At 41.8% G+C, this 18018-nt stretch overlaps 1 protein-coding gene across 3 annotated transcripts in view; it reads left to right on the forward strand.

Annotated features, from left to right (window-relative positions):
* Positions 1 to 18018, forward strand: part of mllt3 (MLLT3 super elongation complex subunit) — a 105122-nt gene that overhangs the window by 79524 nt on the left and 7580 nt on the right. For all 3 annotated transcript variants that reach the window (XM_017310568.2, XM_008434908.3, XM_008434909.3), the window contains 2 exons: positions 1477 to 2040; positions 14569 to 14638. In XM_017310568.2, the coding sequence (XP_017166057.1) occupies positions 1477 to 2040; positions 14569 to 14638 (634 nt within the window). The remainder of the gene's footprint in view (positions 1 to 1476; positions 2041 to 14568; positions 14639 to 18018) is intronic.

An 18018-nucleotide genomic window follows, 5' to 3' on the forward strand; every position in this document is an offset into this window, starting at 1 on the left:
TTCTGAGTAAAGAACACAATGTTTTTATTGGATAAAAATGATTCTGATAGTTTTTATATTGCCATTGATGAACAGACACACACTTTTACAGTGTTTTATTAAAAAACACATTTACATCATTCCATAATATAATGTACATTTAACGTTTCAAGACAAGAAAAAAAATATTTTTTTGTATTTATTTTTTTATATATATTATTGATAAATGACTTGATTTATCAAAGTTATTGTCATTTGACAATGACTTAGGTGCTAAAGTGCATGGAGAGTGATTGAGACAATCACTCATTTGACAATGACTTTGATAAATCAGTCATTGTCAAACATTAAACTACATATTTTTCTTACTTTTTTCGGGGGAAAAAATTATTAGAGTATGTCAACTCTACTATTGACAGCAAAGAGTGAAAATAATTCTAACAGAGCAAATAATTTTTATTTCATTACATAAGCTGTATTAATACACCAATACTTCAGATCAAGATATTTAAAAATACATAAAAAGTGAAAGACTAAAACACATTTATTTATTATACTAGGAACACTGGCCACAGGCAGGGCTTCAGTCTGCTGGTCAAACTGGGAGAAGTCCAGAGACGTCCTGGTACACAGGTTAAAGCCAAGGCTAAAAGAGAAATTATCCAAAAGTGTAATAGAAAATACATATATTTTTCCTTCACATTCAGAAAAAAGACATTTTGAATAGGACTTGGGGAGCTCCGATCCATGATCTGATTGGCTGACACAGGTTTTTAGTTTTACGCTACACTGCCCCCTATAGGTTTGTCATGTATAAAACAGTGCTATTTTTGAGGACACAAATTTCATGTGGATAAAGACTTTTCTGAAACTGATCCTGTATTATTTCTTTTGTACAATATAGTTGAGATAATTGATTTTTATGAAGATCTGACTACTAGTATACAAGGCCTAAAAGATGATTTAAGATTTGATTGAGCTGCATAAATACTTCTGAACAAAAAATAAGAAGCAAGCCAAACCAGATATATGTGCCCAGGAATTTTAATTTTTGGTACACTACTAAATAATCCAAAGTATCAGATGTCAGAGATCATTTAAATCTGGTTCACTTAAAAGTGCAGATTCTTTTGAGTAAGTCATTAAGGGCTCTTACTCAACAAAAACCAGATTAAAATCTGTCCAAGATGTTTGTCATCTGAACTATAGTGTGTCACAACCCTTTTGAGAACTTTAGCCATAACAGGAAGTTCAGAGATGGGTAGCTTTGCTAAGAACTGATTAGTTTAAAATGTTTGCTTTTTTAGATGAAAGCAGGTGGTAAACGTTTCTGTAACCTGATCCAAATACCGTGAACAGTTTACTGAGCAGAAACATTTGGGAGATTCCCAGAAACCAAATTCTTGGTGCAACTCAGCTGCACCAAGAAGCAGCTTAGTTTCTTAATTTTCCTTCATGTTTATTGAAGATGTTTTTGTTTTGTTTTTTTATTTGTAGGATTGCTTCAAAGGAGGCAAAACTGACCTACTCACAACAGCCACAACCACTAGCACAAACAGCAGCAACTTTTCCAAACTCCACAAACCCTCCAAGGACCACAAAGACAAGCCTTTAAAAAACTTGAAAGAGCCCAAAAGTGCCTTTAGAGACTCTGGCTGGGAATCCTCAAAAGTCCCCAAAGAATCTTCAAGGAAACCCAAAGAGAATCAGCCACAGAGAGATAGCAATCCTAAGATGGGTTTTAAGGAACCCAAGTCTTTGTCCAAGGAGCATCGAAGTGAGTCAGTGACCCATGGATTAGGCTTAAACAAGCGCCTCTCTGTGTTGGACAGTGATGATCTTATGACCAAAAAACGCAGAAAGGGGTATCTGGAATCATCGGTAAAGCAAACATCAGGTTCAGACTCTCATTATTCTGACAAGAAAAAATCGCAGATGGCAACAACTAAACTACGTCCAGAACTGGATAAAGCAGAGCGCAAGAAAGTGTCCAGGCTTCCACCGTTCCAGGAGTTGGTGGACCCCAACGATTCTGATATGGAAGATCAGACAAAGTCAGATGTAAGTTGAGCACATTACCTCTCCATTCTTTCATGTAAGAGTTTTAAGAAGCAAATGAGTAAATGTTACTAGTGTGTCTTGTGGGAAACACTTCCAGTGAAACTTCAGAAGAGGGAAATATTGGTGGCTAGTTCTTCCTTGGTGTGGAGTACAATAAAATCAAAGAACCAGCAGGAAGAGTGTCTTAATGGTCGTCTGGCAAGCTGTTGGGGGTTGGGTGAAGGGGTGGACACCTAATAAACTGAGGTAGGAGGTCAGCTGTATGTGTGGCCAACAGGAAATGATCAAAGCTGTGAAGAATAGTTAGAAGATGCATTTTGCAGTTGCCTTTATGACCAAAACAGCATCATTTCACCCCACCAATACTTAAAATGTAGGAAAACTGCTTATTTTTGTACCGTTCCTCTGCACTTACAGGAAAGAAAAACTTCTTGTAAGTGCCACTGCAGGAAAAAACTTCCCTGGAGTGGCTCTTTTCATTAGTAAAGACATTTGACTGGGTTGCCTGGTCCACACACATTTGGTGGAGAACCTCCCCATAAAGAAAGGCGATAATAAAGCCAAATAGCAGACAAGAAAACTTTATGGTTTTACAACACCTGAGGGGGGGGGAAAGAGATGCTGTTATGAATGGCAAAGAGTTTGACTTTAATCTTTGTGAGAGAGGGAAAAGGGTTAGTATGTGTGGTGAAAGTCTGAATCCCACTGCTTTGAATAGTTTTCTTTAATGTATTGCTGTTTTTATTTCTATTTTTAAAAGTTTGTGTAAAAGGGGCAGAGGGCTGTTTCTTTTGTGCATGTTCTGTGGAGAAGCAGCTTACTCTGGCAGGGGTGTTATTAACAAGTATGATCCGAACCAGTTTTTCTTTGTCTGTGCTGTATGGACAAAGCCTTTCAACTTTTATCATACAGGGAATGAGGATGGTAAAGGTTGTAAAAGAGGATGTATGGTGACAAATGCCAGGTGTTTGATTCTCCCCAAGCTACCAACCCCGGTGGCCGAGCACCAGGCCAACAGACCACTGCTCTCATTTACTTGTGTGAGCAGTGTGCCTGAAAAATCACAGAAGATGAAATGTGGAGTTGGTGATGATGACAAGCTAAAGCAGAGTGTCTTGCATGAAAATCATGTTTAGAGCACCCTGCATGTGGGAGTGGACCAGGTGATATTGCCTACAGTTTGCATAAAACAGAGTGGAGGAGTCAAAGAGATTTACATCCTGGGTGAACTGGTATTTGATGGCTTTTGTAGACTCTGTGCCTGTTATTAATGCACCCACTGGACCATCTATCTGGTCTGTAAAGAGTCATTCTTGTTTCATCCATAAAACCTTTGAAAAATCTGTCTTCAGATATTTCTCTGCCCAGTCTTGAGGCTTCAGCTGAAATCTATTTCAATGGTGGCTGAGTCCCAGCTTTCCTGACCTTGGCCATGTCTCTGAGCTCTGAATATTTGGTACTTCTAGGTACTACAGGGAGGTAGTTGTTATGGAATATGACAAAACTGGAAAGTACAGACTTCCTGATGGCTTCACGCATGATTTTTCTTAAATCCTTGGCAGTTAATTTGCATCTTTTTTTCTCAACATGTTTACTGAACCCTGTTGACTATTTGATAGGAAAGATTAGATAGTTCTGTGATCACACCCCAATATTTTTGCAGTTTCATGAGTTCTGCATCCCTCTGAGAGACTTTTGGTAATTTTTGATGTCTCAGAGTAATTTAAATCTCTTTTTTGTCATACCTGTCAACTTGCCAAGTCTCCCTTTTTGGCTAGGAAACCACCGTATTTTACCCCTGTAAATTATTAGTTTTTTACCGTAAATTTCCATATTATAGTAATTATGTTGCCAGCCCCCTCACCTCCTCCCGCTCTGATGGTAGCAGCAAACTGCTACAAATTTCCCCTACTCTCCAATCCAAAACACATTTTCCCTAAAGAAAAGAATCTGCCTAATAATTATGTACACCTTGATTTAAGGTGTTGACATCCATTGGCACACCCACCTTATTAAATAGATACAGATCACTTGTTGTGAGTAATTCCATTAAGAACCCCATAAGTAAGAACTATGATTTACTGTAGAGTGAATAAGGAGTGGTATGACAACTTTTGGTGATTTGTCAGAAATCTGGAAGGTGCATTTTTGTACAACCTACGGGCAGTTAAATTATGTTTTGTTTAGAATAATGCATCATAATCCAAGCTGGAAGCGTGATGCATGAATAACATTTTCTAGCAATGTTCTGGATCAAGCAGCAGCTGGAGGGTTGATTGTTTTAGTCAAACCTGAACAGACACTGTTGCTGAGACATTAGTCCTCTAATCCTGGACATATTCTTCAGGTAATAGAAGGATGACTTTGTAACCGTCTTTATGTGACTCTGAATGTTCAGATCAGAGTTCACTATTACACCCAGATTTCAGGTCGGATCACTAATTGTCAATTGTAGTAACTGAAGCTGTGCATTGACTATATATCGTTCCTCTTTAGGTCCAAAAATAATAACTTCAGGTTTGTTTCGGTTTAGCTGGAGAAAGTTTTGGCACATCCAGACATTTATCTGTTCTAAGCATCTGTTACTGAACAGATGTTCTAAGCATCTGTTCAGATGCTTAGAACATGCTTAGAACAGATGTTCTAAGCATCTGTTCAGTAACAGATGCTTAGAACAGATAAATGTCTGGATGTGCCAAAACTTTCTCCAGCTAAACCGAAACAAACCTGAAGTTATTATTTTTGGACCTAAAGAGGAACCCATTCAATCACTGGATTGAATGGGTTCGGAGTCGAGTGGTGACATCGTAATGTAGAGATGTGTGTCATCTGCGTAGTTAAGGTAGCTGATCTTAGCTCCTCTTATAGCCTGAGCTAATGGGAGCAATAGGAGGGCTCCTAGGATTGAACCTTGGGGTACCCCACATGTGATTTCTGTATGCTTCGATGAGAAGTTTCCTATTGCAATAAAAAAATCTCTGTTCTTTATGCAAGATTTGAACCAGTTGAGTACTGGACCGGAGTCCAACCCAACTCTTCAGTCCATTCAATATGTCATGGGGAACATTGTTAAATGCTGCGCTGAGGTCCAACAGAACCAGCACTGTGATTCTTCCAGTTTATCATTATATGAATGCTCTGAAACACTGTGACAAGGGCAGTCACAGTACTGTGGTGAGCACAGAAACCAGACTGAAGGACATCAAAGCGGTTGGTTATCATAAGGAAGCCATTTAACTGTTAAAACACTGCATTTTCAACAATTTTGCTGATGAATGGAATGTTGGAGACTCACCAGTAATTTTGCAGGAGTGATTTGTCTAGATTGTTTTTTTTTCATCAGTGGTTTGATAACTGCCATTTATAAAGCCAGGGGAAACCCCTGATGAGAGCGATGAGTTTGTGATATGTTTTTGATGAGGGAATAACATTTGTTGCATCTGTCTCTATATTTTTGTCTCTCTTTGTGTCTGACAGAATGCCATCAACAAGGGTGCAAATCCCATCTCATTAATGGGTGGGGGACCATAAACAGGGGAAAATTTTAAGAGCAATTTTTGGGGGGTCAGCAAAGTTACAGTAAAATGTGGTTAGAATTTTTTTGTGTGTGTGATGAGCTGCTACCTTTCTGTGAAATCCTGGACAATGCTCGTTACAAGTGACACTCAGCGACGTTTAAAACAGCTGTGATGCCTCTCTCACAAAGGAAGCCCAGTAAAAACTCCAGCAAGCCGACTCAATCGAAGTTATCCAACTTCACTTCTAAGGTGAGCTCTGAAGCTAGCGGTGAAAATAGCGAGGCGAGGTGCACGAGAGAGACAATGTAGGAGGAACACTGCGAGTTAAATGAGAAGCATAGGACGGTTGAGGCTGGTTCAAAGGCAATACTGGCTGCAATTGCAAATTTGAAATCGGATTTCTCCACCCGACTGGATGGTATTCTCTCAGCAATAGAAAATGTGAAAAAAGATGTTAACGAGTGTGTCGAGCGGGTTGGTGAAGCGGAGGTGCGGATATCTGCAGCAGAGGATAACATCACCAACCTTCAAGCTAGGGTCCAGGTTCTTGAAAATAAAAATAAAGACCTCGAAGGGAAAGTGTTGGACTTGGAGGCCAGATCGCGACGATCAAACCTGAGACCGGTTAATCTTCCCGAAGGCGCGGAGGGAGAGGACGCCTGCGCCTTTCTGGCTACCAGAGGCTACCAGAGGCTCTGAATCTGGCACCGCTACGCTCCACTCTGACACTGGAGAGAGAGCACCGGCTGGGCCAGAAAAGCTCATCAAACACCGGTACACCAAGGACTCTTTTTATGAAGTTCTTAAATTACAAGGCTAAAGTAACTGTGATAAAAGCTGCCAGGACGAAGGGACAGATCCTATTCAAGAACCACCCAGTGAGATTTTGAGGACAAAAACAAAAGTGCACAGTGTGCACAAAAAACAAAGAATTTGATGGCGTGAGACAACAACTCCAGGCCATGGGGATACGATGTCAGTCTCGCATATTTAACCAACCAGATGAAGCAGAGAACTTTGTAAGGACTCTGAAAACAGAAGGCGGACCTGTGTGAGACAACGACGACACCGTTACATCGCAGCATATTAACAGGGATGAACAATTATGGTTTCTAGAGTGAAGCAAAAATAAATATGGATAAATAATTTGCCTATTTTATGCATGTTATCCCAGAGGCTTACAGTACATTATTCTACAGGGCACACTTATCACAGAAAAAATAAACCTGATAAATACGCCCCAAATGTTGATGACCCAAAGTTTTTTCAAAATCTCTTTCTTACAATTTCTTCACTATCTGGCAGCTGTATTATAGCAGGAGATTTCAACTGCACAATGAACCCAGAAATGGATAGAAGTTCAGGTACTAACAATTCTCATTCTAAAAGCAGACAAACAATTCAACACTTTATGAAGGAACTTAATTTGATTGATATTTGGAGGGATATGAACCCCAAGAGCTTAAAATACTTGTGCTATTCAAATACACATAAGTCATATTCGCGCATTGACTACTTTTTAATTTAATCTGTCCTGAGACATAAAATAAGAGACTGTCAGTATGACAGCATTTTAATATCTGACCATGCACCAAATTCATTAATTTATGAGGATTTAAGACTAAGGAGAGACCCTCCTAGATGAAAATTTAAACAAAAGTGGCTGCTAGACCGAGAATTTATGTCTTTCATAGATAATCAAATTGACATCTATCTTGAAATCAATACAGATGAAACACCACCCTCTTTAAGGTGGGAAGCCTTTAAGGCCTATATAAGGGGTCAGATAATTAGCTTTACAAGTTATAAGGCAAAACAAACTTATCAAAAAACAAAAGAGTTGACATCAGAGATTGAGCTGCTTGAGAGGGATTATTATCAAACGCCCAAACATCCAAAAAAAACTTCTAATACTAAGAACACAATATAACGAACTTTCTGCCTCTAAAGCTGCCTCACAACTTTTACGTCTTAAGCAGTCGTTCTATGATCAAGGGGAAAAGTCGGGGAAATAATTAGCCTGGCGACTACGACAATTACAAAATGAGAAAAATATTATCTCAGTCAAAAATAATGAGGGTCAGATTATTACTGACCCATTAGAAATAATGACATTTTTAAGATCTTTTTATGAAAAATTATACAGCTCAGACATAACGCATAAGGAACGAGCAAAAATGTTTTCTTCGATACCCTCCAAATTACCAATATTTCAGAATTAATGAGTACAGATCTCAGTGCAGCTATAACTAAAGAAGAAATATCTATAGCAATAGATCATTTGAAAACATATAAAGCCCCAGGCCCAGATGGGCTGCCAACAGAATTTTATAAGAAATTTAAAACTAGACTGCTAGACCCCCTTTTTGACATGTTCTTGGACTCATTTGAAAAGGGAATTCTTCCTGCCTCCTTAAGAGGAGCCTCCTTAAGAGGAGCCCTGATTACTTTGCTGCCCAAACCTGGAAAATCTTGTAATAAATATGAAAATCTAAGACCAATAAGTCTTCTTAATGTCAATTTAAAGATTCTATGTAAAATTTTGGCTCCAAGATTGGAGAGAATATTGCCCGAAATAATTACTTGTGACCAAAATGGGTTTATTGTAGGTAGACGGGGATTTCATAATGTGAGACGAGTGTTGGATATTATTTATTATATGGAAGAAAAAACAGACACAGCTTTGTTATCACTGGATGCCGAAAAGGCTTTTGATAGAGTTGAATGGCCCTATTTATTTGAGATATTGAGAAGATTTGGCTGTGGGGACAATTTCTGCCGGTGGGTTAAACTTTTATACAATGAGCCTTATGCTGAAATAGTAACAAATGGAGTTGTATATAAATTATTCAAAATTAAGCGAGGATTTAGGCAGGGGTGCCCCCTGTCCCCTTTATTATTTATTCTAGCAATAGAACCGTTTGCCATTGCGGTGCGGTCTCATAAAAACATAACAGGTTTGACAATAGGCCAACAGGAACATCGAATTGCTTTATTTGCTGACAATGTCATTCTTTTTTTTTTGAAAAACTGAATGATTTTATTCCAGCCTTGTTAGATCTAATAAACACGTTTGGGAGAATATCAGGATATAAAGTAAATAAAGACAAGTCTTTGTTAATGTTACTTAATTCAGAAGAAAGAAACAGTGTTGGGAACCCTTTCCAATTCAAAAAGGTAAACTGTTTTACATATTTGGGGATTAGAATAGTACCATGTATAAATGACATTGTTGCAGTTAACTATAACCCCATGATAGACTCAATTACTGCCTCTGTAGACAGATGAAACAACCTGCCCTTGTCACTTATAGCACGAATTAATGTTCTTAAATCCAACATAATGCCAAAACTTTTGTATTCCAGAACATCTCACTGCCACCTCCTGCCAATTTATTCTCGGCAATAAAAAATATTTTCATACGCTTTTTGTGGAATAATAGAAGACCAAGGTAATGTTTATCACTTTTGTACCTACCGTACGACAGAGGTGGCCTCAGGTGCCCCAATCCACTTTGGTACTATTGGGCAGCTCAATTGAGGACTATGATGTATTACTTTACAGATAAATCTCTCTTGCCTTGGGTGAATATCGAAAATTGTTCTGCATCTCTCTCTCTTCCCCTGTACATTTACTCAGAAAAAATCAGAGTACTAAAAAAAGGACAAAAAATCCTATAGTCAGAAATATGATCTTGGTTTGGTATCAGGTTAAGAGGTATTTAGGAGATTTCTCCTCTCTATCACGCTTCAGTCCGATATGGGGTAACCACTTTTTCCCTCCAGGCAGGGCAATGAGTACTGATCCTGGTTTTAGGAAATGGGCTGAAAAAGGTTTAAAGACAATAGGAGATCTTGTGGATTCAGAGGATGGGTTTATGATGTCGTTTGAAGAGTTGAAGGACAGGTATGATATTCCAAGTAAACATTATTTAAAATATTTACAGGTGAGGAATTTTATTAGAATATCTCAAAATCAGTGTGAGTCCATCCCCCCGTTGTCCACTTTAGAAATCAAAATGAAGAATGATTGCTTGGGAAAGGGAATTATCTCTAAACTATATAGTGTGTTGGTGGAGGGATCCTCTGAGCCTTCTTTATGGAAGCTCAATGCCTGGAGGGAGGATTTACAGGAGAACTTGACTTCAGAGGATTGGGAGAAGGCGTGTGCACAAGCACAAACTACCAATACTCGCCTCAAAGTACTGCAATATTGACTAATGAGAACATATGTGATGCCAGAAAAGCTTAATAAGTATAATGGTGCCATCCCAGATCTGTGTATTAGATGTGGAGAAGAGAAGGGAACGTTCTTCCATTGTGTCTGGAAATGCAAGAAAGTTCAACAATTCTGGAGGGAGATTAAACCAGCTCTAGAGTCTATATTAGATATAAAACTAGCTTTGGACCCCAAATTGTTCATTCTAGGTTTGTATCCTGATAAACATATGTCGAGAAAAAAAATTACCGCCGTAGATTTATGTTTACTACCTGCAATGAGAGTCATAGCACTTTCATGGAAGAGTACCAGTAAGCCGAAATTCATTACCTGGATTAAAGAAATGTACACAACATTACCATTGGAAGAGATTACTTACATTATAAAAGGGAAACTATCGCTATTTCAAAATATTTAGGGTCCTTTTATGCAATATATATTGAGCATGGATGTGAGGGGTGAGGCGGATGAAATATAGTTGGTCCCCTGCAGGGCAGTGTCCTAAGATAATGTCCTTTATTTGTATACTTGATTTCTTTACTTTGAAAAATACATGAAAGTTTGTATTTTCTGATCCACATACAATGCTAAAATAATTTGGGCTAACTCCTGAAAATAGGGAAACCGTTGTTACCGTAATTGTTGTTTTTTTCTCCGGGTAATCACGGGGTTTGGGGTTAAGGGAGTTGGTTTTCTTTTCTTATAAACTCTGTATGTAATAAGTGCTGCTTTAAAAGATCTCAATGTTTAGACTGGCAAAGAAAGGCAAGTTGAATGCTGGACAATAATTTAATTACCCTTTTTTTTTTAATATGAGAGCACACTTACGTCCAGTACATTATTGAAAGCATTGTTGTAAAACCAATAAAGATAATGGGGGGAAAAAGAGTTAGAGAGCTAATAATAATTGAAATACTGGCTACCTTAGAAAAGAAAATATAGCTAAGTCTATGAAAGCAATGTAGCTGTTTTTCTAGTTTTGATTCCCAAGGCATAAGGTGGCAGTTTATCATGATTCAGCCAAAATAATGAAATAATGAACCGTGGACTGATTTTTTTGTTTTTTTGTTTATGTGTTTCACTCTATTGACCAGCGAAAGTAAATAAAATGTGTTACATGTCTTTTGCTTTAAGTATTTTACTTACTGGAGAGTTTTTTGTTAGTGCTGCAGAGCCACCGCTAACAGGTTCACTTCACCTTCTCTGGCTCTAATAGAGTCTGTGACGTTCAGTGCTGCTGTTGCTCCTCCTACACTTTGGACTGAACCATTGATCTAACAATAGTGGGGGGGGGGGGGACCTAAAAATTTATTTATTTTTTTTCTTAGATGAATGGCAGATTTACTTCATTCTTGGTTTCTATTGCGTTTTTTATATTGATATTGTTTAAATACAAGAGTTTTATTCATGATCTCTTTGGGGGAATTCTAGATTTTTCCAAGATTGGGGGTCCAGAACCCACATTAAAAATCACAAACATTCAAACTATTGTGGCCATTTTTCTCTCAGGACAAATCAGGAACTTTCTATTTCTATTGAGTTAAATTGAGACAATTAGATCATGTCATATATCTTTGTTAAAACGTTTTGTGTAAATACCATGCTATTTGTTATACTTATTTTTTAATACTATGTTTATTAGGTATTTATTAGGTATACCTAATAAACATAGTATTAAAAAATTATATATATATATATATATATATATATATATATATATATATATATAATTTAAAAAATAACTGTTTGGTTAAAAAATAACCAAACTGAATATTTGGTTATCTTTAAGCCCCTCTGGCATTTGACATGTTATAATTAACACCTTTGACTGGCGCACATGGAGACATGATAGACTTTATTCAAAGAGTTCATCACAGAGGAAACTAAAATCAATCAAATTAAAGATCCTTTCTGAATATCATCTCATGGACATTGAACTAAATGCGTCTTTCTGACCGGGAGCTGACAGCGAGTTGAAGAGTTATGGACACCTTGGTTAGGAAGCTCTGATTAGACAGGTAATTTGACAGGTAAAAATATTTCGGGTCGGACCAGAACTATTTGCCTGATGGAGGTTCGGGCTTCTAATGAGTTTACATTTAATGAGTTTGGAGCACACAGAGAAAAGCTAAAGAGAATGTTCTCTACTTGTAGTTTAGTAGAGGAATACCGTGTTTCCCCGATAGTAAGACGTATCGGGGGTTTCAGGGGGGTCGGCTAATATAAGAGTGGTCTTACTTTCGGGGAAACACGGGGGTATTGCCGCCTCCCTCTCGTCTAGCTGCGCGCCCACGTCTCCTGCCCACGTCCGCACCGTCCCACTCTCCATACGTCACCGCGCCGTCCCCTGCACTTCCTTTTATAAAACTGTTTTGTGGTGAATACAATACTGTTTAGGTTGTTAATAAATGTTAATTTTATGGTTAAAACAAAAAATTCGACAATTTTTTTCCAATATAAGACATACCCCGAAAGTAAGACATAGTGGGGCTTTTGGGGATAAAAAGGGGAAACACGGTAGGAGCTGACTGTTGAGAGAGGAAAGAAATTAAAGTGCAGATCCGATAGGCAGAAACAAGCGCAGTGCGCTGGGCAATAAATGCGCATAAATGCTCCACCGTTACGCTCCAAGTAATCACACATGAGACGACAAACGCCAAATATACAATATATAGTTACACTGCTTGGTGTTTTAAAAACAAAACCAGTAAAAACTTAACTGAGTTAATATGTCAGATTCCCTCCTCACCTCGTCTTGATAAGAACAGAGAGCAGTCCGCTGGTTTCTGTCCAGACTGTGATCAAGCGCACAGCTGACACTTGGTGCTCAGAGAGTTTCAAATTTACGCACAGAGAACATCGTGGAGCTCATTATTACTCAGACTAAGAACAATATCTATCAGAGAATCATCTCTGATCTGGACGCTTTAACGGACCAGCGGCTTTGGAGCGTCTAGCGCAGCTGATCCGCTTCTGCTGGTTTTTCTCCCGCTGAGGGATCAGGAAACGATCAGAGTTCTGTCGTCTTCTAATCACATCATTTCGTGAAATGTTACCTGATTTCAAAAACGTTCTCGCAGAGAAATAGTAAATGTTTCGTTTGATGACTACAAATTGGAAATAAAATGATTTTTTTCTTTGACGGACAACGAAAAAACTCCAGCGCCACCTCTGCTCCAAACTAGAACATTGTCGGCCCCTCTTCGGTTTTTTTCTCTTTTTTGCGGAGGATCAATAAATAACTTATTGGTGTTTTACCATCACCACCAGGTATGAAGTGCTTTAGCCTTCGAGTTGCACCACAGCGCAGCATAACTGAAACACCCAGGAGAAGAATATCAGCTTGTTGTTATGAGTATAAAGGAGGCTGGTATCACGCCTGATGAAAATCTATTTATTTATGTCACATGGACTTATAAAGTTTTATACATTTTCTTTTCATATATTTATTGTTTTTCTTCTTTAGATATTAGGTTGACTTAGAATGATTCCAAATAATGTACAGGAATAACCTGGTGCGGTTACATGTCAATCATCAGGGGCGGCCACTAGGGGGGCCAATCAGATGACAGGGGGGGCACTGGCCCCCCCTCTGGCTCCGCCACTGAGTGTCAGTGTAAACCACAGCTGTCCAAGAAGACAAAGCGAACAGTGACCTTCAGCAGAAACATGAGAGAAAAAGAGCACAGTGAGGATAAAAGACTTCAGTGGTCATTACCTCCTGACAACAAACGACACACAGCTGGTCTGTTGGTTTATGGGATAGCTTCTTCAATGTGCCATAAATCTCAGTACCACTCCTTTTTAGGGCTTTTGTCCTGCTCCACTCCAGCCCATTAAAGTTGAATATCAGTCTGCTGAGATGAATCAGGCCTCTTCCCTCAGTGACAGCAACAAGTTGGATATTTAAAAAGAAATGCAATTGTATCATATGCATATATAAAAAAATAGGGAAAAAGGTCAATATATTTTGTCATTCGCCTTAGAACACAGAAACTCATCATATGTATATATTTTTTACAGAGTGAAATATTTTAAGCCTTCATTGCTTGTAATTTTGCTGATTACTGGATACAGAGAATGAAAAACCAAAATTCAGTGTCTCAGAAAATGTGAATGTTATAAACAAAAAGGCAAATGAACAAAGTTGTGTGGAAGGAAAGTGTGGTAAGAAAAGGTGCACTAGCATCGGAGATTGAGAAATTCTTTTAAGGAATAAAGGAAGTGTCACAAGGAATGGGATGCTTTTTTCTTCCACTCAATTTTCCATGTATTTGAATTTTTTTTTTTTTTACAATATTCACATTTTCTGAATCACTGAATTTTGTGTTTTCATTATCTGCATGCCTTAATCAAAGTGACAAGAAAAAAAAGGCTTGAAATATTTCACACTGTGTATATATGTAATTTACACAGTGTGCACACTTATTTTATCATTTTTAGGCATATTTTCTCAACTTGATTGCTTAATAGTCACCAGCAGAGATCTCAGAATTTGAAATCAAGTCTTATTCCGAGATGTTGAACATCTGTTACACTGTACGGCTGTTGTGGATGATGTGTTTTCAGTGATGCATTGAAAAGCAGGACTGTTGTTTTCCATATGGCTATCATGAGTTTCTCAAAAAGACTAGTTTTTCATTGTTTTTAGTTAACCAGTAAATGAGAAGAAATCTTCCCATGCAAAAGTTGCAACTAGAATCAGCAGATGTGTTTTTGGGTGGTGGTAACAATTTTCTGAACAAACCATGTATATTTTCTCTATGAGGTTTCTTTGTGTTCTTTTTCTCAGTCTGAACAGCCCAGTCCAGCCAGTTCCAGCTCCAGTTCAGGCTTTGCTCCCTCACACCACAAACGTCAAGGTAGTGCACCTGAATTACTCCCCTCTAGCTGCTGTTTACAGAAATTTACACACAAATAATATCTGCAGTTCAGTCCACTTTATTTACAAGGTGCCAGTTCACAAAAATTCTGCAACTGAAACTCTGCAGATACAGTAAGCCAACCTTCAATGATTAAAGCAACGTTAGGGGAGAAAGGGAAACCAAAACTTCTCCGGAATAATGTTGGAAACGGGAGAACATCAGATTGGAAACAACTGAGAGTGGTGGGCTTGACATCACTCTGAACTACAGAAAACCAAGGAGTGCATTGGTGGAAACAAAAGAGATCCAGATTTTCCATCCATCCATCCATCCATCCATCCATTTTCTTCCGCTTATCCGGGGTCGGGTCGCGGGGGCAGCAGCTTCAGAAGGGAGGCCCAGACTTCCCTCTCCCCAGCCACTTCTTCCAGCTCCTCCGGGGGAATCCCAAGGCGTTCCCAGGCCAGCTGAGAGACGTAATCCCTCCAGCGTGTCCTGGGTCTTCCCCGAGGCCTCCTCCCGGTGGGACGTGCCCGGAACACCTCACCAGGGAGGCGTCCAGGAGGCATCCTTACCAGATGCCCGAGCCACCTCAACTGGCTCCTCTCGACGTGGAGGAGCAGCGGCTCTATTCTGAGTCCCTCCCGGATGACCGAGCTTCTCACCCTATTTCTAAGGGAGAGCCCAGCCACCCTGCGGAGGAAACCCATTTCGGCCGCTTGTACCCGTGATCTCGTTCTTTCGGTCATGACCCAAAGCTCATGACCATAGATGAGGGTGGGAACGTAGATCGACCGGTAAATCGAGAGCTTCGCTTTTTGGCTCAGCTCTCTCTTCACCACAACGGACCGGTACAGCGCCCGCTTCACAGTAGACGCTGCCCCAATCCGCCTGTCGATCTCCCGCTCCCTTCTTCCCTCATTCGTGAACAAGATCCCCAGATACTTAAACTCCTCCTCTTGAGGCAGGACAACCCCCCTGACCCGGAGAAGGCACTCTACCCTTTTCTGGCTCAAGACCATGGCCTCGGATTTGGAGGCACTGAGCCTCATCCCGGCCGCTTCACACTCGACTGCGAACCGCTCCAGTGAGAGCTGCAGATCACGTTCCGATGAAGCCAACAGGACCACATCATCCGCAAAAAGCAGAGATGCGATCCTAAGGCCACCAAAACGGATCCCCTCAACACCTCGGCTGCGCCTAGAAATTCTGTCCATAAAAGTAATGAACAGAATCGGTGACAAAGGGCAGCCTTGGCGGAGTCCAACTCTCACCGGAAACGAGCCCGACTTACTGCCGGCAATGCGGACCAGACTCTGACACCGGTCATACAGGGACCTGACAGCCCGTATCAAAGGGCCCGGTACCCCATACTCCCGGAAATCCCCCCCACAGTGCCCCCCGAGGGACACGGTCGAACGCCTTCTCCAAGTCCACAAAACACATGTAGACTGGTTGGGCGAACTCCCATGCACCCTCCAGGACCCCGCTGAGCGTGTAGAGCTGGTCCAGTGTTCCACGACCAGGACGAAAACCACACTGCTCTTCCTGAATCCGAGGTTCGACTATCCGATGGACCCTCCTCTCCAGGACCCCTGAATAGACCTTACCAGGGAGGCTTAAGAGTGTGATCCCCCTGTAATTGGAGCACACCCTCCGGTCCCCCTTTTTAAACAGGGGGACCACCACCCCAGTCTGCCAGTCCAGGGGAACTGCACCCGATGTCCATGCGATATTGCAGAGTCGCGTTAGCCAACACAACCCCGCAACATCCAGAGCCTTAAGGAACTCCGGGCGGATCTCATCCACCCCCGGGGCCCTGCCACCGAGGAGCTTTTTGACCACCTTGGCGACCTCGTCCCCAGAGATTGGAGAGCCCAGCCCAGAGTCCCCATGCTCAGCTTCCTCAACAGAAGGCATGTTGGTGGGATTGAGGAGGTCTTCGAAGTATTCTGTCCACCGGCCCACAATGTCCCGAGTTGAGGTCAGCAGCGCACCATCCCCACTATAAACAGTGTTGGTGCTGCACTGCTTCCCCCTCCTGAGACGCCGGATGGTGGACCAGAATCGCCTCGAAGCCATACGGAAGTCTGTCTCCATGGCCTCTCCAAACTCCTCCCACGCCCGAGTTTTTGCCTCAGCGACAACCCGAGCCGCATGCCGTTTCGCCCGCCGGTACTTATCAGCTGCTTCTCGAGTCCCACAGGCCAAAAAGGCCCGGTAGGACTACTTCTTCAGCTTGACAGCATCCCTCACCGAAGGTGTCCACCAACGGGTTCGAGGGTTGCCACCGCGACAGGCACCAACAACCTTGCGGCCGCAGCTCCGATAGGCCGCCTCGGCAATGGAGGTACGGAACATGGTCCACTCAGACTCAATGTCCGCCACCTCCCCCGGGACGTGCTCGAAGTTTTGCCGGAGATGAGAGTTGAAGCTCCGTCTCACAGGTGACTCCGCCAGACGTTCCCAGCAGACCCTCACTACACATTTGGGCCTGCCAGGTCTGACCGGCTTCCTCCCCCACCACCGGAGCCAACTCGTCACCAGATAGTGGTCAGTGGACAGCTCCGCACCTCTCTTCACCCTAGTGTCCAAGACATACGGCCGCAAATCCGATGAGACGATAACAAAATCAATCATCGAACTGCGGCCTAGGGCGTCCTGGTGCCAAGTGCACATATGGACGCCCTTATGCCTGAACATGGTGTTCGTGATGGACAATCCGTGATGAGCACAGAAGTCCAACAACAGAACACCGCTTGGGTTCAGATCGGGGGGGCCGTTCCTCCCAACCACGCCTCTCCAGGTCTCACTGTCGTTGCCCACGTGAGCGTTGAAGTCTCCCAGTAGAACAAGGGAGTCCCCAGGAGGGGCACTCTCCAGTACCCCCTCTAAGGACTCCAAGAAGGGTGGGTAATCTGAACTGCCGTTCGGCCCGTAAGTACAAACAACAGTCAGAACCCGTCCCCCCACCCGTAGGCGGAGGGAGGCTACCCTCTCGTTCACCGGGGTGAACCCCAACGTACAGGCGCCCAAATGGGGGGCAACAAGTATGCCCACTCCAGCCCGGCGCCTCTCACCGTGGGCAACTCCAGAGTGGAAGTACGTCCAGCCCCTCTCAAGGAGACTGGTTCCAGAACCAGAGCCATGCGTCGAGGTGAGGCCGACTATTTCTAGCCGGAACCTCTCAGCCTCGCACACTAGCTCCGGCTCCTTCCCCACCAGAGAGGTGACGTTCCACGTCCCAAGAGCCAGCTTCTGCAGCCGAGGATCAGACCGCCAGGGTCCCCTCCCTTGGCTGCCGCCCATAGCAGAATGCACCCGACCCCTTTGGCCCCTCGGACAGGTGGTGAGCCCATCGGAAGGGGGACCCACGT

The sequence above is a fragment of the Poecilia reticulata genome, chromosome 18, assembly GCF_904066995.2.
Source record: "Poecilia reticulata chromosome 18, P_reticulata-male-v2, whole genome shotgun sequence".
NCBI classification, from domain to species: Eukaryota; Metazoa; Chordata; class Actinopteri; order Cyprinodontiformes; family Poeciliidae; genus Poecilia; species Poecilia reticulata.